Source organism: Balaenoptera musculus, chromosome 15 (genome assembly GCF_009873245.2).
Source record: "Balaenoptera musculus isolate JJ_BM4_2016_0621 chromosome 15, mBalMus1.pri.v3, whole genome shotgun sequence".
Taxonomy (NCBI): Eukaryota; Metazoa; Chordata; class Mammalia; order Artiodactyla; family Balaenopteridae; genus Balaenoptera; species Balaenoptera musculus.
Genome location: NC_045799.1, coordinates 30,458,808 through 30,483,981, shown reverse-complemented (window position 1 = coordinate 30,483,981; position 25,174 = coordinate 30,458,808). Strand labels below are relative to the sequence as shown.

The 25,174-nt window shown below is 42.4% G+C and overlaps 1 protein-coding gene across 3 annotated transcripts in view; it reads left to right on the top strand.

The window, feature by feature from the left end:
* The window catches only part of C15H20orf194 (chromosome 15 C20orf194 homolog), a 147,407-nt gene that overhangs the window by 62,958 nt on the left and 59,275 nt on the right, over nucleotides 1-25,174 (top strand). For 2 of the 3 annotated variants that reach the window (XM_036826166.1, XM_036826164.1), the window contains exons 10-20: nucleotides 1,755-1,890; nucleotides 6,461-6,542; nucleotides 7,517-7,553; nucleotides 13,407-13,494; nucleotides 14,626-14,702; nucleotides 16,664-16,708; nucleotides 17,074-17,119; nucleotides 20,676-20,787; nucleotides 21,798-21,868; nucleotides 22,798-22,848; nucleotides 23,593-23,680. In XM_036826166.1, coding sequence (XP_036682061.1) covers nucleotides 1,755-1,890; nucleotides 6,461-6,542; nucleotides 7,517-7,553; nucleotides 13,407-13,494; nucleotides 14,626-14,702; nucleotides 16,664-16,708; nucleotides 17,074-17,119; nucleotides 20,676-20,787; nucleotides 21,798-21,868; nucleotides 22,798-22,848; nucleotides 23,593-23,680 — 833 coding nt within the window. The remainder of the gene's footprint in view (nucleotides 1-1,754; nucleotides 1,891-6,460; nucleotides 6,543-7,516; nucleotides 7,554-13,406; nucleotides 13,495-14,625; nucleotides 14,703-16,663; nucleotides 16,709-17,073; nucleotides 17,120-20,675; nucleotides 20,788-21,797; nucleotides 21,869-22,797; nucleotides 22,849-23,592; nucleotides 23,681-25,174) is intronic. The other variant, XM_036826165.1, reaches the window with a different exon arrangement.

The window sequence follows — 25,174 nt, the reverse complement described above, 5'->3', positions numbered from 1 at the left end:
TTCCCCAACTGCAGTCCAATCTGGTAATGAGACAGACTACCCTGCCTGGGACTCAGAGTCATCTTTTTCTGCTCAGAGTCTCACTTAACTTGAATCAAGCATCAGAATAGAATCAGAGTCATTTTTACTTTTAAGAGCCCCAGTTTGCCTGAAGCTTAAGGAAGTATGTTTGAGAACAATGAAACGAAATACAAAGGATTTTCAACATAACGTACTCTAAGGGCAATTTAAGGAAAGGGTATGGGATAAAGAAAGCTGTCTTAGTCTGTTTTAGCTCCTGTGACAAAAATACCATAGACTGGGTAGCTTATAAACAACAAACATTTAATTCTCCATTACAGTTCTGGAGACTGGGAAGTCCAAGATCATGGCACTGGCAGATTTGGTGTCTGGTGAGGGCCCACTTTCTCATAGATGGGTGTCATTTCACTCTAACCTCACATAGCAGGAGGGGTAAGGGGGAATCTCTCTGGAACCTCTTTTATAAGAGTTTCTTTTATAATCCTATTCATGAAGGCTCTATCCTTATGACCTAATCACCTCCCCAAATCCCTACCTCCTAATACCATCACTTTGGGGGTTAGGATTTTAACATGTTGAATTTTGGGAGAACACAACATTCAGTCCATAGCAGAAACTATCTTTTTAAAATATCCTTTAGTCATTGACTATTTGTTGACAAATAGGTATGACATACTAAGCAAGAGATACATGATTAAAAAATAAACCAGACACAGTCTCTGCCCTCATGGAGTGAATAGTGTGGTGGAGAAATAAGACATTAATCAAGCAACCTCACAAAGAAATATGTAATTGCAAACTCTGATTGATGCCTTGAAGGAGAAAAGAACATGGTACTGTGAAGACCACACTGGAGAGCTGACCTCTGGGGGGAGATGAGATGTGAATGATTAGTAAAGATAATTAAGGGACAAAAGCAGTGGTCTTGAGAATGTAAGGAACATAAAAGAAATGTGTGTTGAGGAACATAAAAGAAGATGAGTTTGGCTGGAGTGTGGAAGTTGGGAGAGAGTGGCCTTATATGGAGCTAAAGAAGTTGGCCAGGCCAGACCATGTTAGTCTTTGTTGGCCATGTGAAAGATTTCAGCCCGTCTCCTGAAAATAAAGCCTTTGCATGTTTAAAAGATTATCCTCTCTGCAATGTGGAGAATGGATTATAGGAGGGCAGAGTGGAAGCCGAGTGGAAAGTAGGGAAACTATGAGGAAGCATTGCAGCCAAGAGGAAAGAGGGAAGAGAGGGATGGGTGCAGGGACGGGTAGGTGTGGTGAGAACATTTGCAACCCTGCTTTCCTCCTTCCTTCCTAAAGCTACTTGGGAATGGTTAACAGCTCTATTGTTTGTCTACAGTGTGAGTATCACAACTGCTATCATTCTTGAAAATGTATATTTCTATCAAAATGCTATTGTATAAAACTGAGATTTTGCTCCATCTCTGCATCATGGACAGCAAACTTACATAACTTTCTCCTTAAGCAGCAGGACAAGCTAAAAATATAAACATGGCTTGGGTTTAGTTATGTCCCTAAATGACTGATCCCTATGGGTCAGTAGGAGGAGTCAAAGATAATCTGGTATCTCTTCCCAACCAGCAGGGAGCATTAGGTGGACTGTACTAATCACCTTGCTCAAACTGCAGGATGACAGTCAGAGAAGCCCAAGAACTCAGTCATTTGGAAGTTTCCCTAGCCAGTAATCTCTTCACTAATCACATGTTTTTGATTTGCCACTCTAGCCCTAATAGGCAGCCATTTGTTCTCTTTGGTAATCATTCCACAAGAGAAAACCTGAATGCTGGCAACTTTAACTTCCCTTCTGAAGGGCACCTGGTACGCAGCACTGGTCCCAGCGGGAGCTTTGCCAAACACATGGTGAGTGGCTTGACTACCTGGTGCTTAATTGGTTTTATTATCAAATAGGGAGGAGGGGAGCTGGATAAATGGAACCTTTCCAACTAGTGTATTGATTTAACCTTGAAGTTGTTTTGGTGTGAAAAGTGATTAAAAACTGACTCTGTATTTTTATATAAGTACTAGACACGATTTGAAAGTATCATATTTAATTTTTAAATATTTGAAGGGAAAAGGTTAAAAAAATACTTTCACGAACCAAACTTTTAGTTATCCAAGTAGTATCAACAGTAGAATAAGAATTTTAAATTAACTTGAAAATAGGCAGTCATTCCAAGCCTAAGTTTGTTATGTCTTGACTGTTACATTTCAAGTGTTAAAAGAGAACTATCATCTAGAAATCTATATCCAGTGAAAACCTCCTTCAGTAATGAAGGGGTAATCAAGACATGCTCAGATGAAAGAACACTAAGAGAATTTGTTGCCAGCAGACCTACCCTAAAAGAATGACTAAAGGAAGTTTGGTCAAAACAAAGAAGAAATGATAAAAAAAAAAAAGAAGGAATCTTGGAACAATAAGGAGGACAAAAGAACACAATGATAAAACCAGTACATTTTTTTTGTATACTTTAAAATAGTGAATTTTATCTCAAAAAAATTGCAAAAAAAGAACCCAACCCCAGTGCACACCCACATTGTGGATGACTTAACCAATTTCTGATTTTAGGTCTGTATGACTCCAAAGCCAAGGGCTTTCAGTCATTAACTCAGTAATCATTATTGAGTGTCTACTGTGTGCCAATCACTGTGCTAGGTGCAGGGAAAATATAGTCATAGTCTTTTCCTTGAAGGATCTCACAGACTAGTAGAAGGGTCAGTGAGGATGGTGCTGTGAAATGTTTGGAGCAATAATTTAGCCATCCATTACACACCTTAGAATGGCTGAAACACTGACAACACCAAATGTGGAGCAACAGAAACTCTCATTCATTACTGGTGAGAATGCAAAATGGTACAGCCACTATGGAAGACAGTTTGGCAGTTTCTTGCAAAACTAAACATACTTTTAGCATCAGTCATGCTCTTTGGTATTTACCCAAATGAGCTGAAAACTTACATCCACACAAAAACCTAGACAAGGAATTTTTTCTTATAACATCACTTTTCATAATTGCCAAAACTTGGAAACTTGGAAGCAGCCAAGATGTCCTTCAGCAGGTGACTGGATAAATAAACTGTGGTACATCCATACAGTGGACTGTGTTTCAGTGATAAAAAGAGCTATTAAGCCACAAAAAGACATGGAGGAACCTAAAATGCATATTGCTAAGTTAAAGAAGCCAATCTTTAATGGCTACATAGTATATGACTCCCACTACATGACATTCTGGAAAAGGTACAACAGTGGAGACAGTAAAGGGAATTCCCTGGCGGTCCAGTGGTTGAGGATTCCATGCTCTCACTGCCACTCTCACTGCCGAGGGCCTGGGTTCAATCCCTGGTCGAGGGAACTAAGATCCCACAAGCCACGCAGTGCGAGGAAGGGAGAATAGATGGATCATAGTGGATTTTTAGGGAAGTGAAACTATTCTGTATAATATTGTCACGATGGGCACATGTCATTATACATTTGTCAAAACCCATAGAATGTACAATACAAAGTGTGAACCCTAATGTAAACTATGGACTCTAGTTAATAATAATTTATCAATATTCATCAGTTGTAACAAATATAATATTACAAGACAAATAATAGGGGAAATTGTGGAGGCAGAGGGAAGGACAGGAGATAATGTGGGAACTCTCGGTGCTTTTGGATCAGTCTTTCTGTAAACCTAAACCTGCTCTAAAAAAAAATAGTCTATTAACAAAACAAAAATGTAGCAGGTTATTTATACAACTTTCTGTAATAATTGGGGTTCTTTATTTTACAAACATGAAAACCTAATGAAGTCAAGGAACTTACGGAGACCTGGTCCTGGGGTGGTGGGGGCCCTAGTTATGAACTTTCATCTTCATTCAGCTCTGTTTCTAGGTGACATACTTATCTTTTCCATTTCTGTGCCATTTGTGAATAATTTACAAATTAATAGGTGATACTAAATCTGAAAATCCAGATTATCTGAGCAGTTTTACATTACACATGCAAATTCTGTTGTACCAATTTCCTTTTTAATGTAAATGTCAATAACCTTTTTTTTGAAGTATAGTCGATGTACAATATTGTGTTAGTTTCAGGTGTATAACACAGTGATTCAGTTATACATATATATGTGTGTGTGTGTGTGTGTGTGTATACACACACACACACACACACATATTCTTCAGATTCTCTTCCCTTATAGGTTATTACAAAATACTGAGTATAGTTCCCTGTGCTATACAGTAGGTCCTTGTTGGTTATCTATTTTATATATAGTGGTGTGTATATGTTAATCCCAGCCTCCTAATTTATCCCTCCCCTCACCGCCCTTTTCCCTTTGATAACCATAAATTTGTTTTCTATGCCTGTGAATCTCTTTCTGTTTTGGAAATAAGTTCATTTGTATCTTTTTTTTTTAGATTCCACATATAATATCATATGTATTTATCTTTCTCTCTCTGGCTTACTTCACTTAGTATGATAATCTCTAGGTCCACCCATGTTGCTGCAAATGGCATTATTTTATCCTTTTTTTGGCTGAGTAATATTCCACTGTATATATATACCATATCTTCTTTATCCATTCATCTGTTGATGGACATTTAGGTTGCTTCCATGTCTTGGCTATTGTAAATAGTGCTGCAATGAACATTGGGGTGCATTGTATCTTTTCAGATTATGGTTTTCTCCAGTATGTGCTCAGGGGTAGGATTCCTGGATCACATGGTAGCTCTATTTTTAGTTTTTTGGGGAACCTCCATACTGCTCTCCATAGTGGCTGCACCAATTTACATTCCCACCAACAGTGTAGGAGGGTTCCCTTTTCTCCACACCCTCTCCAGTATTTATTATTTGTAGACTTTTTGATGATGCCATTCTGACCAGTGTGAGATGATACCTCATTGTAGTTTTGATTTACATTTCTCTAATAATTAGTGATGTTGAGCATCTTTTCATGTGCCCTTTGGCCATCTGTATGTCTTCTTTGAAGAAATGTCTATTTAGGTCTTCTGCACATTTTTGGATTGTGTTGTTTGTTTTTTTGATATTGAGCTGTATGAGCTGTTTGTATATTTTGGAGATTAATCCCTTGTCAGTTGCATCTAAACATCAATAAATTTGATGTTAATATAGGCTTACATAAATTTGTGACCTCATCTAAGGAAGTGGGTTTGAAATACATGGCACCTTAAAAAAAAAGCCTTTAGTTAGGGAAAATTTGGAAATCCAAGGAACATATTTTGAGGAAATAAGCCTATTAACCAACAATTAGAATTATGTACATGATTTTTCATTTAGGATCGTGGCAGTATTGATCATATTCACTATGGTATAGTTTAGATTAGTCAGAATTAAATTTTTATTTCAAATCTATAACTTGGATTACAGAAAAATTCCATATATTCTCTTGTGACTTCCTTAATAGAGTAAAATAGAAGGAATGAATACTTGTGTCATATTTAGCTGTTTTTAAGATACTGTGCTGGGCTTCCCTAGTGGCACAGTGCTTGAGAGTCTGCCTGACAATGCAGGGGACACGGGTTTGAGCCCTGGTCCGGGAAGATCCCACATGCCACGGAGCAACTAAGCCCATGCACCACAACTGCTGAGCCTGCGCTCTAGAGCCCGTGAGCCACAACTACTGAAGCCTGCACACCTAGAGCCAGTGCTGTGCAACAAGAGAAGCCACCGCAATGAGAAACCTGCACACCTCACGAAGAGTAGCCCCCACTCACCGCAACTAGAGAAAGCCCTTGCGCAGGAACAAAGACCCAGCGCAGACATAAATTAATTAATTAATTAATTTTAAAAAAAAGATACTGTGCTAATTTCCTTTCCTCTGTTTCTTGTGGTAGCATTTTTGCATTTTGTACCTACTATCCTAGGACCCCTGATGAGATTGTTGGATTTTCAAAAGAGAAAAGGACATCCATTTCCATCTGTATAAATGAACAACTAAGCAGGGAAGAAAAATAAGAATTTTAAAATCTAGAGAACTTATTTTCTCTTCTGGATGGCCTATGTACAGAGATGAAATACAAGTGAAGGTGGGGACCTGGGTATCACCTCCTTTCCTGAATTTGTAGCTGCCTTCCCACATCTGCATATCATGTCAGCCAAGGTCCAAACTTTGAAAGTTCTGCACTAAACATTAATGACAGTCAAAATCCAAGCACATTTTGTCTTCTTTCTAAGTTGTTAATTCTTTAGCATCCTGGGCTGACCCAACAGCAGCCTCACAATGTAGCCAAAGTTATAAAACACACACAAGATACCTTAGAAAAAACAACAATTAAAGGTGACCTTTTCCCCTATGCGTTTAAAAAATAATAAATCAGCTGTTGGTAAAATAAAATGGATTTCTATTAACTATACACTTTTTGTTTCTCTAACAGTACACACTTAAGTCCCTGCTCCTTTTTTACTTTTTTTTTTTCTGACATCCAGGTAGTACAGTGTGTTTCACCAAAGGGACCCCTTGCTTGTTCAAGAACATACTTTTTTGGAGCTACTCATGTTCCTTACTTGGGTAAGTCCATGTAAGTTGTCATCTCATCAACTTACCTAATGAAAAGTTTCTCCCATGAACTAGAAGTGGACTTGAGATTTACTACTTTCCTCAGAAACTCATTTTGTAGCCTGTAATTCCCTGTTGATGTGCCTAACACATTTCTCACAGAGTGTATTTCAGGAGGAATAACTATCAGCTCAGTATATATTAGGTCCAATCATGTGTGAGACCATGTGCTTGGTATCAGAGGGAAGGCAAAGATGAGTCAGCTGTAGTTGGAGATAGCAGGAAGAGATATGGGCTGCAAGGGGAGTTTGGATGACTCAGCCAGGTGCCTGTTGTTCTAGTGAGGAAGGTGAGGAAGAGCCATGGTAGAAGGGTACCCATAAGCTGGGAACATTGACAGGAGCAAGTGCTCCATGCTGAGGAGCCATTCAGAAAGGCTAGGCTGACTGAGGCTATCCTCTTTGCTGTGGTAACCAGAAGCTGCAGACATCCAGAGAGACACAGAGAAGAACTCTTGAATGAATGAGGGTCCCAGCACTGTTCCACAGAGGAGTATACATCAGAAACCAGGTTTTCTCCTGAGCATTGTTATATAAACCAGGAAACTCTGAAAGAAGCATGACTTGGGTTGGATAATTAAGGAGATGAAGAAAGAGGCAGAACTGAGCCTGCTTACTTACACCTCCTAATTCAAAAATTTAAAAATGAAAGCAAAAACATTCCAGAGCTGAAGATTCCACATGTCTTCTCTGGTGTTTAGTGGTGATGCTGATTGGTTGTCAAGGTCAGTGTCAGGGATGATGGTCTGGGAAGATACTGGCAGAAGCTAGGTTTCACTGTTGTTTGTGCTTGTACAGTATTTAACTCAAAAGAAAAAAATGTAGTTCTTGACATCTCCTTCAAATTAGGAAATTCTAGCCTCCTTGTGAAGTGTTTGCATCTCCTGTAATCTTGTCACATTCTTAATACATGGTCCTCTTTCACAGGAGATGACAACAAGCTGCCCAAGAAAACTGAACAAATGTAAGTCTTCATTTCTATTACATTTTTTCTTCCTCACATTGAGTTACTCAGATGTTGAGATTGTCCCATCTACCTCCTTTTGAGATCAGCGTTGGGTAGGACATTTGGCTTAAGAGGTGAGCAGAGGGACTTTCCTCGTGGTCCAGTGATTAAGAATCCGCCTTCCAATGCAGAGGACGTGGGTTCGATCCCTGTTTGGGGAACTAAGATCCCACATGCTGCAGGGCAACTAAGCCCGCACCACAACTACCGAGCCCATGCTCTCTGGAGTCCACATTGCTGCAACTAAGACCCAGTGCAGCCAAATAAATAAATAAATAAATAAGTAAAATAAGTAAGTAAAGTAGGGCTGTGTAGTCTCCCAGGATGTCCCAGCCCCTGTCTTTCATCTTGAAGTCTAGGCTAGAGACTCTGCCAGGTTTGCCATCTGCTCCTCTCTCCAGACTCAGAGACTTCCTGCCTGCGCACCCATGCATTTAAGTGGCATAACGCTTCTTAATATATTTTCTATATAGTGCATTTTATAATAGGGGCTTTCCAAAAAATAAAACATCCTGAAACCCATTGGTAGAACCTGTGTGAAACCACATCTGGTCTGAGAGGTGTTTTCTCTGAATTTGACACTCAGACTTATGGAACAGAGCTAGGATCTCAACTCAGGCCATGCAACTGTCTAGAAAGGGCCTAGTGTTGACTTCTCCCCCCCTTCCCCCAATATAGCAGGAAACCAAAGACAAGAAGTAAACTCATTAATGCTTGTCTGCTTGGGCTACCGTAACAAATTACCACAGACTGGGTGGCTTAAACAACAGAATTTATTTTCTCACAATTCTGGGGACTAGAAGTCCAAGATCTAGGTACTAGCAGAGTTGGTTTCTGGTGAGGCTTCTCTCCTTGAGTGCAGACCACCAACTTCTTAGTGTTGTGCTTACATGGAGAGAGAGAAAGATCTCTGGTGCCTCTTCCTTTTTTTTTTTTTTAATATTTATTTATTTTTTAGCTGCATTGGCACATGGGATCTTTCGTTGAGGTGCACGGGCTTCTCTCTAGTTGTGGCATGTGGGCTTCTCTCTCTCTAGTTGTGGCACACGGGCTCTCTAGTTGTGGCACGTGGGCTTAGTTGCCCCATGGCATGTAGGATCTTAGTTCCCCGACCAGGGATGGAACCAGTGTCCCCTGCATTGCAAGATGGATTCTTAACCACTGGACCACCAGGGAAGTCCCTGGTGTCTCTTCCTCTTATAAGGACACCAATCCTACTGGATTAGGAACCCACCTTTTATGACCTCCTTTAACTTTAATTACCTTTTAAAGGCCCGGCCCTATCTCCAAATATAGTCACATTGGGGATTAGGGATTCCATATGAATTTTGGGAAGATGTAATCAGTCCATAATAATGCAGGAATTTCTGAATTCCATAAAGGGATTTTCTTTCAGAATTATGAAGGTAATAGAGTTCTGTTATTACCTAATTAAATATCCTAGCATAAACTAGTTAGGTCTGTGCTTCCCAAAGGCTAACAGTGACAGGCCACAGAGAATCATTTAAGGATCTTTTTAAAAAGATACATTTCCCAGGCTATAGTAGTTCTCAGAACTACTGAATCAGAATCTCTAGGGTAGAACCCGTAAGGCTCTGTTGGAAAAATATAAAGTAATATAATCACACTTGAAAATTTGAGAAATAAGGGGAAAAAATAAGATTAACCATAATTCCTCTTCTTAGACACCACCCGTTAGTATCTCTTTTTTAAAATATATTGATTGATTGATTGCTGCATTGGGTCTTTGTCGCTGCGCATGGGCTTTCTTTAGTTGCGGTGAGCGGGAGCTACTCCTCATTGCGGTGGGCGGGCTTCTCATTGCGGTGGCTTCTCATTGCAGAGCATGGGCTCTAGGCACGCAGGCTTCAGTAGTTGTGGCACATGGGCTAAGTTGCTCTGCGGCATGTGGGACCTTCTTGGACCAGGGATCAAACCCGTGTCCCCTGCGGACCAGGGCTTAAACCAGTGTCCCCTGCATTGGCAGGTGGATTCTTAACCACTGCGCCACCAGGGAAGCCCCACGCATTAGTATCTTAATGTGTATCTTTTTGTTGTTTTTTTTAAATTATACATTTAGGTTTTGTGTAGCTGTAATTGTAGTGTGTATACAATTTTTCTGTGTGGGTTTTCTTTACGTTAGCAGCAAGTCAACCACATTCTCATGTGTTGGTGGATATGTATAGTCTTGCTTTGTACCTGTTTGTGTTTCCATGCCATCTGTGCTTAGCCATTGCCCTGGATCCTCATTCTAGACCCGTAGACATTTTGCTTAAACCAAAGTCACTGGTGCTCCACTTCAGGGACTGGTGTTGAGAGGTGCTTGGGCCCACATCAGGAGACTTGTTAAATCACAGGGCTGGTAGAATTGGGGCCTAATGGAGTCCTACTGAAGGCAACAGCAGCACCATCCAGGCATAGAGCAGGCCCTTCCCCAATCATGGGTCTCAGGCCTCCTGTCCAGGCCTTTTTATGAGTCAGAAGCCAGATAGCTTTGTACTGAACTCTTGCCTAAGGGTCTGTATAGGACAAGGCCAAGCAGGGGGTTGGCCTGACCAGTGTTGGTACTGAGTGATGTTTGAATTAAGCTGGGTGAGGGAGGGAGTAAGGGTTTCTTTATATGTCTTTGACGTCTATAAATCTTTGCCCTTAGTGTTGAGATGTGGAGGATTCTTGTCATACCTGGAAGTGGCCAAGCTCTTTGGCAGTGTCCCTGCCGGGCACTTTCCTGCCAAGACATACCCCTCTGCCATGGCCTGGTCAACAATCTTCAGGATATGTTGAACCTTGGAGCTGTCATTTTGTTATGTGTTGTTTCTCTTTTTCTTCTACCTTATTCAAATCTCTTACCTGCAATGCAGAGGTGTGGTGTGAGAGCCAAGGAGGAAATTGAAGGTGTTGGCAGTGTGGTGTGGCGCAATGGAAAGGCACCAGGCTGAGAGCAGACCTGAGTTCCTCTACAGGCCCTGCTTGTTTCTTCTGTAAGATGAGAGTGTTAGACCAGATCATTTCTGTGTTCTTCCTGCTATCAAACTGTTGCCGAGTCCAAGCTCGGTCTGCTCGCCGCACAACAGGCCAATAAATCGGGACATGAGGTGTTGAGGCAAGGAGTAGAGACTTTATTCGGCAGACCAAGAAGGTGGCAAACTAGTGTACCCAAAAAACCATCTTACCGGGGTTTGGATGCCAGTTTCTTTTATAGAATCAGAGAGGGAGATGTGGTGAAGAAGTAAAGTAAAAAGGCCATTTGTCTTGCAGAATATCTCCTGCACTGGGAAGGGGTTGTGTTAATTTCTTCTTTTCTGCAGCCACTCACAGGTGGGCAGGGTCAGAATGTCTCTCTGTGAGCTGAACAAAGGCCTTTTAGTTTAACAGTCAGGCAGAGGGTCAGGGTTCCCTGTGGCAGGCCATTATGTATGCTTACAGCTATAGATAGTGATTATAATAATAACAAAAGCAATGAAAAGCAAAGGTTAAAGTAAAAGAAACAGAACCAATGTGGAGTCAGAATTTGCTCTTCCCTGTTACAAAAGTCCTTTCGCCTTCCTTTACCTGGTACGAGATTCTCAGGCTTAAAAATAAACATATTCTTAGATGAGGCAGTTACTTGCCAAACACCTCCCTTGCCTTTGAGGCCTTGTGGATGAGCCCCTTCTCTCTGTAATTATCCTAATAAGACCCTGGGTCTCCTTCCCCTAAGGCAATGGTTCTCAACCGAGGGCAGTTCTACCACATCACTCCCACCAGTTCCTCCCCAACCCCCCACCCCCAGGGATGTTTGGCAGTGTCTGGAGACATTTTTGCTTGTCACAACTGAGGTTACTACTGAGAGGCCAGGAATGCTTCTGAACATCCTATAATGCACAGGGAAGACCTCTCAACAAAGAATTAGCTGGCCCAAAATGCAGAGATTGAGAAACCCTGCCCAAAAGGGAACCAGACTTGGATTTTCTAGGAATCTTCATGGCATTCCCTGTCTGGCAAAGAAAAAAACCTTCCTTTTTTAAATAAATTTATTTATTTATTATTTATTTTTGGCTGTGTTGGGTCTTAGTTGCTGCTCGCCGGCTTTCTATAGTTGCAGCGATCAGGGGCTACCCTTCGCTGTGGTGTGTGGGCTTCTCATTGCGGTGGCTTCTCTTGTTGCCGAGCACGAGCTCTAGGCACTCAGGCTTCAGTAGTTGTGGCATGCAGGCTCGGTAGTTGTGGCTCGCGGGCTCAGTATTTGTGGCTCGCGGGCTCTAGAGTGCAGCATCAGTAGTTGTGGCCCACGGGCTTAGTTGCTCCACGGCACGTGGGATCTTCCTGGACCAGGGCTCGAACCAGGGCTTGTGTCCCCTGCATTGGCAGGCGGATTCTTAACCACTGCGCCACTAGGGAAGTCCCAAGAAAAAAACCTTCTTATAATGTCTTTGGGAAGTGTGAAGTCAGATAGGAAGAGCAAGGTTGGGCAGGAGCAGGGGATGCTTCCCCTCAAAAGCATACTCTATTCTCTGGATCAGGTGAGCTATTTAGAAAGTGGTCTCCGGCTATTAATTTGCATTTAGAGACTGTCATACAGAGTGAAGTAACTCAGAAAGAGAAAAGCAAATATATATTAACACGTGTATGTGGAGTCTAGAAAAATGATACAGATGAACCTGTTTGCAAGGCAGAAAAAGAGACACAGACATAGAGAACAAACGTATGGACACCAAGGCGGGGTGGGGGGGCGGGGAAGGTGGGGGATGAACTGGGAGATTGGGATTGGCATATATACACTAATATGTATAAAACAGATAACTAGGGCTTCCCTGGTGGCGCAGTGGTTAAGAATCCGCCTGCCAATGCAGGGGACATGGGTTCAAGCCCTGGTCCAGGAAGATCCCACATGCCGCAGAGCAACTAAGCCCATGTGCCACAACTACTGAGCCTGTGCTCTAGAGCCCATGAGCCACAACTACTGAGCTTGCGAGCCACAACTAATGAGCCCACGTGCCACAACTACTGAAGCCTGCACACCTAGAGCCCATGCTCTGCAAAAAGAGAAGCCACCACAATGAGAAGCCCGCGCACTGCAACGAAGAGTAGCCCCCACTCGCTGCAACTAGAGAAAGCCCGTGTGCAGCAACGAAGGCCCAACACAGCCAAAAATAAAAAAAAAAAAACAGATAACTAATGAGAACCTGCTGTATAGCACAGGGAAGTCTACTCAGTGCTCTGTGGTGACCTAAATGGGAAGGAAATCCAAAAAAGAGGAGATATATGTATATGTATAGCTGATTCACTTCACTGTACAGCAGAAACTAACAGAACATTGTAAAGCAACTATACCCCAATTTAAAAAAAAAAATTTTCGTTTAAGTGGAGCGAGTCTTCTCCTCAATTGGATAATCTCTTTTGCCCCCTGAGGGTTCCCACCCTGAGGTTCCAGTAGCAGCCAGCCCTTAGCAGGCCTGGGGAGGAGACAACTTGAAGGTGTGCTGTGGTTGGTTCCTGGAAAAGCAGCAAGTCTGTGTCATGATACCTTTTGGGTCCTCATAGAGGGTCAGGGAATCTACACTGTTTTCTTCTGTTGGATCACGAACAGGGAGGGTTGGTCTTTTGAGCAGAATTAAGAAAAGGTGATTCTTATCATGGTTTAACAAGAGCAAAGTAAAAATTGGAATGGGGCACATAGCTTTTAAAAGGTCTAGAAATCAACAAGTTCTGTTATTATACTTTTCTCATTCTGTTTAAAAATCTGTTTCTTAGAGAATGTCATTTATGTGCACGCAGCTTATGATGAAACCTTGTGATGCTGTAGTTAACCCTTATTTTTTGTTTTTAAAGTAGGCTCTTGTCACAGGTATATGCTGCTGTTATTGAGGCTGTTTTGGCTGCCATTGTATGTTATGCTAAAAATTCCAGTCTAACAAAGGTAATTTAAATACCGCATTTCTCTTTCCTTAGTAGTTATTTTAATGTGAAACTTTTTATCGATCTGTTTTTAATTTGGACACCTTATAGTACTTAATTTTGTGTGTGAACTTGGGCACCAAAGAGATGCCTTTAGTGTGCTGAGCTTGCCTTATGAATGACAGCTAATCAGCACTTCTTTGTAGATATCTGGTTGTGTTAAAAAAAAAAATCATTCTGTAGTATATTGTTTTACTTAGTAGTTTTTTAAAAGGCTTTCAAAAGTTAAAAAATAAAAATATAGATTGTTCTACTGTGAATTTTAATAAAGTTAGATAAGTTTGTTTTGAGCTACATAGTTTGATTTCCTATAATTTTGTGTTTTAAAAAATTAACTGAAGATTAGAAATTCTGACTTGTCTTTCCTAGACAGGCACATGTGTTTCCTTTCTCTGACCGTTTACTTCCTTGCTGTTTTGTGGTTAACCTGCTGTGCTGAGTTGGATTCTATATCTGACCCAGTGACAGATGAGAACGAGTTGGCTTGATGCCTCCCAGTGCCAATAGGACCTTTCCTGAAGCAAACCGTTTGACATTGGAAAGGTTGTGTTGTAGATATCAAAGAGACTATCGCCTAGTCACCAGTTCCTTGTCACCTTCCCTCCTCACTGAACTTGATTCCCCCAGTACTTGGGATTTCTCAGCCCTTTAGATGAAAGCTTATGCAAAACAGTAGGTTATTCTTCAGTATCAGTTCTGCACCTTTGTTTTTTAACTGATTTTTTATAACTTTAGTTATTTGAATATGCTTAGCATCTGGGCAGAAACACTGAGGGCAGTGATCTCTCGAGGGGAGGAGAAAGCACTTTTCCAGGCCTCATAATGGCACCGTCCCAGCTGGTTACAGGTCACCAGATCAGGTTCCAATGCCCACCTGCCTGAATGAAGTGTTTTCATGTGAACCCAGCCCGAAGAAAGCAGGCTCCTGTTTCCCCTAACAAGATGTTTTCACTTTAATCTATTGATGTATACAAAATAGTCACTTAGAGGGGATGGGAAGTGTTCTCCTGGCCATATGTGAGAAGGGCCCTTCTAAGTGTATTCTTTCCTGCTGTGAAAGCTAATTGTCTCTGTTTCGTTACTGATTTTACAGGCCAAGGAGGTAGCTGAGCAGACCTTTGGATCTGGGTTAAATTCCTTTGAGTTGATGCAGTTTAAGGCAGCCCTACGGTAAGCAATAGCTGATATTGTTTATAAAAGCTTTTCTTTAATGTTTGTGTTTTAAAAACCCTTTTGTCCTTTGTATTTGATATTCTGTCTCCCCTTTGAGAAATATTCCAGTAAATCAATAAGATATGTGAAGGAGAGTCATTCATGATCAGGGTTCTATTTGAGAGGCCAAGGAGCCAAGGATGGAGGAACTGTTTGAGAGTCAGACACACTGCCTGAGGCTGGAATGGGAGGCAGATCAGTATTAGAACTGTTCAGACAGTTCAGACCTCTGACAGACAGTTCAGAGGTTAGAAAGATGAAGCTGGGGGCATGAGTGGTGAGGTTTGTTAGGATTAGGGGCCCTGGGCACATGAAGATGGTCACTGCTTAGAAGAGAGTTGCCCTGGGCCTCATCTGCCTCTCAGATGGTAGAAACCCCTGAGCCTGGCCATGTCTCAGGGTCTAGAAGGTCTGGGAATTTGGCTTCCTGGCAGTCTTCCCATCACACATCTCCTGGCATATCACAATGGATCTCTGTGTAGTCTTTGTCCATAGCTAAACCTTCTTGAACCCAGTCCTCTCAACCTTCTGTCCCATATGAGGACGACTTGGTGTACTTTTTTGTGAAGGAGACAAAAGACACCAATATCAGAGAGTTTCTTTAAGGACACTTCTGGGATGTGCCCTGTGGTACGTCAGTTCCATACCCCACATTTTCTTACATCTGCAGCCCTGGGTAGTGAGAAGGAACATTTGGAAAACTAAGTTAGTTTATGATCTAACAAGAAGAATTCTATTGCTATAGCTCCAGGAGTGTAGGAAAGAGCCAGAACTCTTTGGTGCAAAGCTGTAGGCTTGCTTCAGGTTTCTTTTCCTTTCTTCTGGGTCTTCTGAATCTTGTAGCTCTGACCATGAGAGGGGAGGGCTAGAGGAAATTTGGTCCCTTAAGACTGTGTGCTGACCTGCACTGTCTGTTCCTGGCAGACCTGAGTTTAAGGAAGCTTCTTTGCTTTCCAGCTGTGTGACCTTGGGCAAGATAGGGAGCTCTCTGTGCATCTGCTTCATCATCTTCCTGCCCTGTAGAGTGATTGGGCAAGTGAATGGTAGCTGCTGTCTCAGTGGGTTCTCCTCTCTTACCATCAGCATGGCTGACAAAGTCATTCCATTCCTCCTGTCCTCGGGGCCTTGCCTAACCCACTCTGCCTTTCTAGGGCAGGCCACACTCTCAATCCCATGGCCTCCTATGCATGGGGTGTACCACCCTGGCTGGAGGAAAGAACAAGGAGAGAATACATTCCAGGCAATAGGAGGAGAGTCTTCCAGGGCCAGTCCTCCACCCAAGAGCCCCACTTCCTTCTCTTCACGTGGTCACTTCCCTCAAACTGCACGAAATTAGCAAATCTTCTCCCAAGAGGAACATGGGAAGTTAGCATATGACTGACCAGTACTTGTTAAGGCAAAAAAATTAAACTTAATTCAATTTAGAAACTTTCTTTTACAAAAAGAGTTGATGCCAAAAGGGTTTCCTGGTTATTCCTCAGTTCTGAAGTCCTGACCATGCCCGTTATTACATAGCAGTTGACTGTGGGTAGCAGTCTGACTCCGAGCAGGGATGGCAGCTTGACTTCAAAGGTGGTGAAGAGGAGGAGGAGCAGGAGAATATGTCAAGCTGTGGGCCAGAGGCCTGGGGCAAGTAGAGGTTTACTCTCAATCTGCCATGGACAGCAGTCACATAGTTCTCTCCTGCTCTGTCCAAGAGTCAAGATAGCCCTGAGAATCTGCACAGAGGCAGGGCCATGACTGGAGTCAGACACTGACCCCATGTTTGCTGATGGCATGATACCCTAAGGCACACACCGCACTGGTGGCTGTGCGAGAACAGCCCAGGTGCACTGCAGTGGCAGGTGTCTGGGGAGGATGCCAACACAGTGGTCACAAAAGCAGACTGACTTTTGTTTTATTTTGTTTTGGGTCTACAGCTCCAAGATGGCTTTTCATATACATGCTGTGAATAATCAGGGAAGGTAAGTATATGTTTATGGTGTGTCCTCACTGGGGGCAAGTTAGGAGCAAAAAGAAGAGCAGCTACCTTGTAACTGCTGGCATGGATGATCTTTTCACCCTTCTACACCTGGCAGTGGCATCACTCCAGGGCTGGGCTTGGAGGTGGCTGTGCTCAGATGAGACCCTTTGCCCTGAATGCTTCCCACTGAAAGACTAGGGTGGGTTGGGGGGTGGACCTAGTTCCCTCCAAGTGGAATTCTGCATACATGCAACCCAGTGTTTTGAAAATCCCTGAGAGAGAGCTGAGTGTGAGTTGCTTCCAAGTTGAAAAAAAGAGAACACTGTAAATTTAATATATGTCTCTCCCATCAATTTCCTTTTGTAGACTTGTGCCTCTGGACAGTGAAGATAGCTTATACTTTGTGAAGACGGTAAGCAGAGCTGTTACAGGTCAGCTGGCAGGGAATGGCCTGTAGAGGACATCTACAAGGGGTGAGGTAGGAGTGGGTGGGAGTCTTAGGCAGCCCACCCCTTACCTGAGAAAACTAGTCTACTTTCAGGACTGTTCCAGCTGCAGTGGTGGTGAGCCTGTGCTTTCTGAGGGTGTCCAGCAGCTGTACAAGGCTTACCACATCCACACTCCCATGTCTAGGCGCCCCTTGGGTGCAGAGTCTTAGCTGGGGGGGTGAGGGGGTGGGGGTGGTAGACACCTCTTCCTGAGATTAGAAAGGCTTCCTCCAAGTGACTGAGGTTTCTCTGACCTCACATGGAAGGCTATATGGGAGCTGATGACAAGCCTACCTCAACACAGACCAAGTTTTCAGTGGCTTCTCTGTGTTCCAAGGCCTGTGTTGATGCCCTTTTTTTTTTTAATAAATAAATTTATTTATTTATTTATTTATTTATTTATTTATGGCTGCATTGGGTCTTCGTTGCTGCGTGCGGGCTTTCTCTAGTTGGGACGAGTGGGGGCTGCTCTTCGTTGCGGTGCATGGGCTTCTCATTGCGGTGGCTTCTCTTGTTGTGGAGCACGGACTCTAGGCACGCAGGCTTCAGTAGTTGTGGCTCCTGGGCTCTAGAGCATAGACTCAATAGTTGTGGCACACGGGCTTAGTTGCTCCGTGGCATGTGGGATCTTCCTGGCCCAGGGCTCGAACCCGTGTCCCTTACACTGGCAGGCAGATTCTTAACCACTGCCCCACCAGGGAAGTCCTTATGCCCTTATTTAACAGGCGCTTATGAAAATAAAAACAAACTAACGTAAAAAAAAAAAACCGGGCCTGAGTCTCCTGTGAAGTGGGGTAGTGAGAGCAGAGCTTTCTGACCTACGTGCTGAAGGCAGAACTAATGGGCCAAGGAAATGGGTTTAGAGATGCAGAAATATTGGTCCCTGGGGTGAGCTGGCATGGTCTTGGGGAGCCAGGGTTTCTAAACCAGTTGCTCCCAGCCACATCCAAATCCTCTATTTACCCCAGTGTATCCTGATATGAAGAAAATTGGCAAGCAATGCATAAGAGGATGGTGGACATCCAGCCAAGATTCTTTTTTTTTTTTTTTTTTTTCCAGCCAAGATTCTGGTTGTAGTATATATGGTACAAGTTGTACCTTCAGTCCATTCTGTGGCTACTGCCTGAACCTTAATTTCAGTGAGCTTTTGGTCATAGGGAACTGGGTGGGCAGGTGTGGATGACTTGGTGCAAATGCATGCCCACTGCCATCACCAGGGGACAAGCATAGTGTTATCTCATCTACAGAGAGTAGTACAACATGGGTAATTTTTTGAGGTTGTGAGTAGTTTCTGTGTTTATGACATACCTGCTCCCTGTCTCTGTCAGTATTTTGTGGTGATGTTCTTTTAGAACTAATGGAGACTTTTTTGTGACATTATTAAGACACTGGGAAATACTTTCTGATATTTAGGTAATAATACTTTGTCTCCTTGCTGGACTTTAGTTTCCCTGACTTCTCTTCTTAGACTCTTGTGCAGTGCTCTGGAATATGCTTTGCACTGGAGAAGGTGATTAGCGGTCCAGTAGAATCATACTACTGTGTTAAGTACACATTCAGCAGCAGCTAATGAAGTAGGAAAGAAAAGATAGGATGTTGGTGCTTTCTGTCCAAATCCTATCCTCCCTTCCAGGCAGAGATGAAGTTCTGCCTCCTCCTCCAAGCCTACCCTACTGATTTCTCCCTACAAGTACTGTATTCCTATAGGAATACATAATTAGGGAGTAAATTACATAAATTAGGGAGTAATTCTATAGTAATGTGTCACATGATGACTTCTATGTAAGAATGCTCTTGTCTCCCCAGCTATACATTATAGGTTTCCTGAAGATAGGAACCATGCTTCATATTTTTTCTCTCCCCATGCCACATGTGGGAAGTACATAGCAAGTGTCTAAAAACTACTACATGTATTCTTTTTAATGTCCTCTCTCCCCTTCCTCAACACCAGAGGCCAAATAGGGAAGTGGGGGATTAGGAAACCACAGGATTTGTCTTCCTAATTGATTTGGGAACCTAACTGATCATTGTCACTTAAGAGGAACCATGTAGCCCAGGAAGGTTCTGTGTCTTCAGATACTCAAAATTCTTTGAAACAAATTTAAATAAACCTTCCAGTTGTCATGCCTAATCAGAAAGTTAACTGAAATATAAAGCCTATCTGTCACTTTTGTACATTCCTTTCCTTTATCACGACAACATGGATGATTAAGGACTTTAACTATGGTTTTTTTCCTTTCAACTCTTCTGCCATCTTTTTTTTTCTTTTTTATAAATTTATTTATTTTTTATTTATTTCTTTTTGGCTGCGTTGGGTCTTCATTGCTGCGCGGGCTTTCTCTAGTTGTGAAGAGCGGGGGCTGCTCTTCATTGTGGTGCATGGGCTTCTCATTGCAGTGGCTTCTCTTGTTGCAGAGCTCAGGCTCTAGGCGCGCAGGCTTCAGTAGTTGTGGCGCATGGGCTTAGTTGCTCCGTGGCATGTGGGATCTTCCCAGACCAGGGATTGAACCCATGTCCCCTGCATTTGCAGGCAGATTCTTAACCACTGCACCACCAGGGGAGTTCCCCTGCCATCTGTTTTTATTTGAGAATCTAGCAGTCCCATCAAGAGGCCTAGGTCTTTTATCTCTGTACTGAGGATAGAGCAGGGATCCCATATGAGGACAACAATGTGTGAAAATGAGCTTTGGCTTTAGGAGCTCTATACCTGGCCATTCAGCATCGTCAGGCCAGGAAGGGCAGGGACCTGGGAGTGCTCATTGTGCAGCTTATCCTATGTCCTTCACCAGATCTTCATGGTCATCTCAAACTCTAACTCTGGCTTGTACCAATTTCTGCATTTCCTCTGCTAGATTCATCTCAGAATTATTCCATTTTCACTGGTTTTTAACTAAATTATAGCCTTCTTACCAGCCATTCAGAGCTTTCTCTGAGTTGCTCTAGTTTTTTTCTGGCCTACTGAAGCCTCTATTTTTATTTGTCTTGGCCATTAAAGCTCAAACAGCTTTCTTTTAATTTTTTGGTACTGAAAGGAGCATTTGCATGTTTTGACAGGTACCCAGAAATATCCATGAAGACATGTATCCCCCTTTCCAGATTTGTTTAGAACTCGAGCCCAAACCAAAGAATGAGTGGATGAGCATGTGGACACACTGGGATGTGACACTGGTCATGGTTAAGAAGGAAGGCTGTTGCATTGCCTTTTAGGGAGGATAAGCAATTTGAGGGAATTTACAGAAACATAAAGATATTCTTCATCTAGCCCACGTGTGCCTCTGACCAAGGAGCAAGAAGCCTGGGTGATCCTGAAGTCATCTCCCAGTTTGAGATGTATTTCAAGATATACTTGAGTTTTCCTTAGAAATTCTCCAGTATTCTTTTGCCATGTGCCTTAGTATTTTGTGGTCTGTTTCTTATGGATCTTTCCCTGTATGTTTAGGACTGACAACTGGACTAACTCTGGTTTCTTATTTGATACAGGCTTGTATGACCATCTATGACATTCCTGACTTGCTGGGAGGAAGTGGGTGCTTAGGATCTGTGGTCTTCTCAGAATCATTTTTGACATCTCAGATCTTGGTTAAAGAAAAGGGTAAGTGTATGTCGTCTTTGGAAGGCAAAACTTGAACTTGTTTATATGTATATATATTTTTTTGGCAAAATAAACCATAAACTAAATCAAAAGACCAGCAACAAACTGGTGAAAATATTAGAATACTTAAAATAAACAAAGGGTATATATCCTAATTTATGAAGAGCTTTTATAAATTGATAAGAAAAAGACATACCCCATGGTAAATGGGCAAAAAATATGAGCAGGCAGTTTACCAGAGTGGAAAACAAAAAAAATTTTTTAATATTTTAAAAATATATTTTTTTTAATGTTTATACATACACAGACACACATAATTGACCCCTGAACACAGGTTTAAACTACACAGGTCCACGTATACACAGATTTTTTTCAGTAAGTACATACTACAGAACTACATGTTCCATGGTTGGTTGAATCCGTGGATGTGGAACTGTGGATACAGAGGGCTGACTGTAAAGTTACACATGGATTTTCAATTGTGCAGAGGATCAGTACCCCTAGCCCTCACATTGTTCAAGGGTCCACTGTATGTGTATGTATATATATATATATATATATATGAATATGTACAGCCTTACTAGTAGGAAAAAAGCAATTTGAAATAATAATTAGATCTGGTTTTTTTACCCATTATGTTAGCAAAAAATTCTAGAGAATGATAATATCCAGTGCTAGTAGGATGAGCTTGATAATGTTTTGTTTGGTTTTTAATATATACATCTGTACTACCTTGACAAAAATTAAAAGTATAGATAAAATGGACTCTTTATTTAAATATGTATTTCTATTTGGCGTAAAAAGAATAGAGTTAATCACATGGGGAAGCCTTTCTCCATCCCCTCATTAGACTCCCTGTACCCAGATGAGTAAGTTTTCATTTTCTGAAGGCCTCAGACTCTGTATACTAATAAGAGGAGCCCTCACTCCTGAGAAGGGAAGTAGTCTGGGGCCTGCATGGTGGGCTCTGGTGGTGGGCAGTAACCGGCATATCTGTGGTCTTCCTGCAGATGGCACTGTTACCACAGAAACCAGCTTCATAATCCTGACAGCTGCCATACCCAGATTCTGCTCCTGGCTGGTTAGTGTCATTCATCAGGTGAAAGTGGACATAAACGTGGAGAAACTGGGGAGAACGTTTAAGGAAGAGCCTCTTCATTGGGTCCTGGTGGGATGTCAGATCCTTACCTAGCCACTTTTCAGGAATAGAAGTTTTTATCTCTGCTCTTTTTCTTTATACAGACGAATCTAGTTTCTTTAACTTTCTTATAATCTTGGAAAAGTTCCAAAAGAAAGGAACTCAGTTATCTGGGTCCCGGTTAAATTGTGAAAGGAAGAAATTAACACCCTCATTTTACAGATGAGGAGACTAAGGTTTAGAAATTGACCAACCTGTCCAAGGTCACACGGAAGGTGAGAAGTGGATCATGTGCTCGCTTTTCTGGTCAGAGTAGTTGCTGCTGAATTTTTACAACCACGTCTCTACATGTGGAATGGTCCCATCTTCATCTGTGGGACTTGGTCTGAAACTCTGGTGCCTTGGGACACAGAAAATATGACAGCAGTGAGTCTAGTAATGGTCTAAGTACCTATTTCAGAATCTGTTTATATTCTGTTTCTACAATCCTGACATGAATAGAGAAGAGCAAGAGTCATCCTCTAATGTGAACATGTTTAAATGAGAACACATTCAAAATACTTTAAAATGTTCTCTTTCCTTCATCCCTAAAAATAGTTTTCTCCTAAGTGAAATGTAAGTGGAGACTAACATATCCTCTCCACATATCATAGGGTCATTTAGCTGGACTTCAGGTCCCCATGAGAGAGCCCATCATGGCCTGGTGCTCTGAGCTTTGTGACCAGCAGCCAGCTCTGCCAGCCATCAGGGCCTGAGAACACTGGATTTGGTGGAGGGACTGCTCTCTTAGAAATATGTGAACACAAGGGAGACCTAGCAGAGTTTTGCCCTTGAAGTAGTAAACTGAAAATCTGCACTCCTTTTGGACACAGGTAGAAGATACTGAAGCAAAATTTTCTGAGAAAACCCAGCAATCGGTTATGGTAAGCAGCCTTCTTATTCTTAATGTTAACATCATATCAAAATGAAATGTAAACAATTTATAAAAACAACTTAAAATATTTCCTCTTACTGCTAATCTAAAGGTTCTGTACCTTCTTGTCTCAGTTCCTTTTTGTATTCTTCCTCTTCCCAGCAGAGCTCTAGAAATAACCATGTATGGGGTACAAACTAGAGGGATTCTTTCTGCCACTTAAACCTTTAGATGTTTTTTCAAAATCTCCCAGTACTTTTAAAAGCAGATCTCAGGGACTTCCCTGGCTGTCCAGTGGTTAAGACTTCCCACTTCCAGTGCAGGGGATGCGGGTTCAATCCCTGGTCGGGGAACTAAGATCCCACATGCCGCGTGGTGCGGCATAAATAAATTACATACATACATACATGCAGATCTCAAATTGGCCTAGACATGTAGAGCTAAGAGGTCAAGGCTTTAGGCCAAGGAGAAGCTGCCTCTTTTATCAGAGGATATAAATCTATGGGAACATGAACAAGCATTGCAGACCATGGTGCCTAGACTCAGAGAGGACCTTAACATTCTTTTTCTCAGCACGAGTCACGAATACCAGTAACATGGCAAAGAGCCAAGCAGTGCCAAAGGCCATGAAAGAAGTTGGGTAAATCTGAGGCTGACTTAGCAGCCTCTGTAGACAGACTAACTTGGGCAGGACTTTTGATTCTCTGAATGTTTATGCTGTAAATCACCTGCTCTTTATGTTTGTTTTTTAAAGGGAGATGAGTGTTTCCTGGGCACTTTTCTAACTAGAGGAGAAGGGGCGTATCTTTATTCTAGTAATCCACAGTCTTGGCCTGAGGAAGGTGAGCGGCTCTGACTTATCTGTTTTTGACTCTGTCTGGGTACCTCTTTCATAGGTTTCAACATGAGTGTTGTAATAATACATCTGATATCTGAAAAAACTTGTTGGTGTAGAAGTGTTTTCTTACAGCTTTTCTCTTTTGATCTGTCCATTTTCCAGATGAGGAAACTTGTGCTAGAAAGGACTGGTGCCAGAACTGCACCTGGTCCTCTTGCTGCTGCCTGAGGATTGCTCTCAGAATGGGCTAGAGCAGCAACATGTCCAGAAATAGGTTCTGTTGGGCCAAAACAAAACCTGGGTTAGTTTTTTACTGCTGTGTAGCAAATTACCACAAATTCGGTAGCTTAAAACAACATGCATTTATTTTCTCACAGTTCTGTGGTCAGAAGTCCAGGAAGGCTTTGCTGGATTCATGTTTAGGGTTTCATAAGACTGAAGTCAAGGCATTAACCAGGCTTATATCTGGAGGCTCTGGGAAAGAACCTGCTCCCAAGCTCATACAGGTTGTTTGCAGAGTGCATTTCCTTCAGACTGTAGGACTGAGGGGCCTCTTTCATTGCTGGCTATCAACTGGGACCACTCTTAGCTCCTCCTCCCAGGAGTCCTTGCCCTGTGACCCCCTCCATCTCAGCAACAAAGAACCTTAATTGTGTTGAATCTCTTTCACACTTCTAATCTCTCTGAACTCCTCTTCTACCAGGCAGAGAAAAGTCTGCTTATAAAGGGCTCATGTGATTAGAGGAGGCCCAATCAAATAATCTCCCTTTTGCCATATAATATTACATGAATACAGGAGTAACCTAAGAGGATGAAGATCATGGGGGCTGTTTTAAATTTCTGCCTATAACAGTGTGCCCTCTGGGCCCCACGATTCTCACATGCAAGATATAATCACCCCCACCCAAGAGCCTCATTCCATTATGGTAACAATTCAGAGTCTTAAATCTCACCAACTGAAAAATCCATAATCTCATCATCAAGATTGTTTAAATCAGCTGTAGGTGAGGCTCTGGAGCTAATTCATAAAGTACAGGTCCTGAACACAATTCCTTTCCATCTGTAGGCCTGTGAAATTAGAGGCAAGTTATCTGCCCCAGCCCTCACAACATACAAGGTAGGACTGGCATAGGATAACAGTTATAGACATTCATATTAAAAAGGGGGGGGCTTCCCTGGTGGCACAGTGGTTGAGAGTCTGCCTGCCAATTCAGGGGACACGGGTTCGAGCCCTGGTCTGGGAAGATCCCACGTGCCGCAGAGCAACAAAGCCCGTGAGCCACAACTACTGAGCCTGTGCGTCTGGAGCCTGTGCTCCGCAACAAGAGAGGCCGCGACAGTGAGAGGCCCGCGCACCGCGATGAAGAGTGGCCCCCACTTGCCGCAACTGGAGAAAGCCCGCGCACAGAAATGAAGACCCAGCACAGCCAAAAATAAATTAATTAGTTAATTAATTTAAAAAAAAAAAAGGTGGGGGGGAATGAAAGGTAAAAAGGAG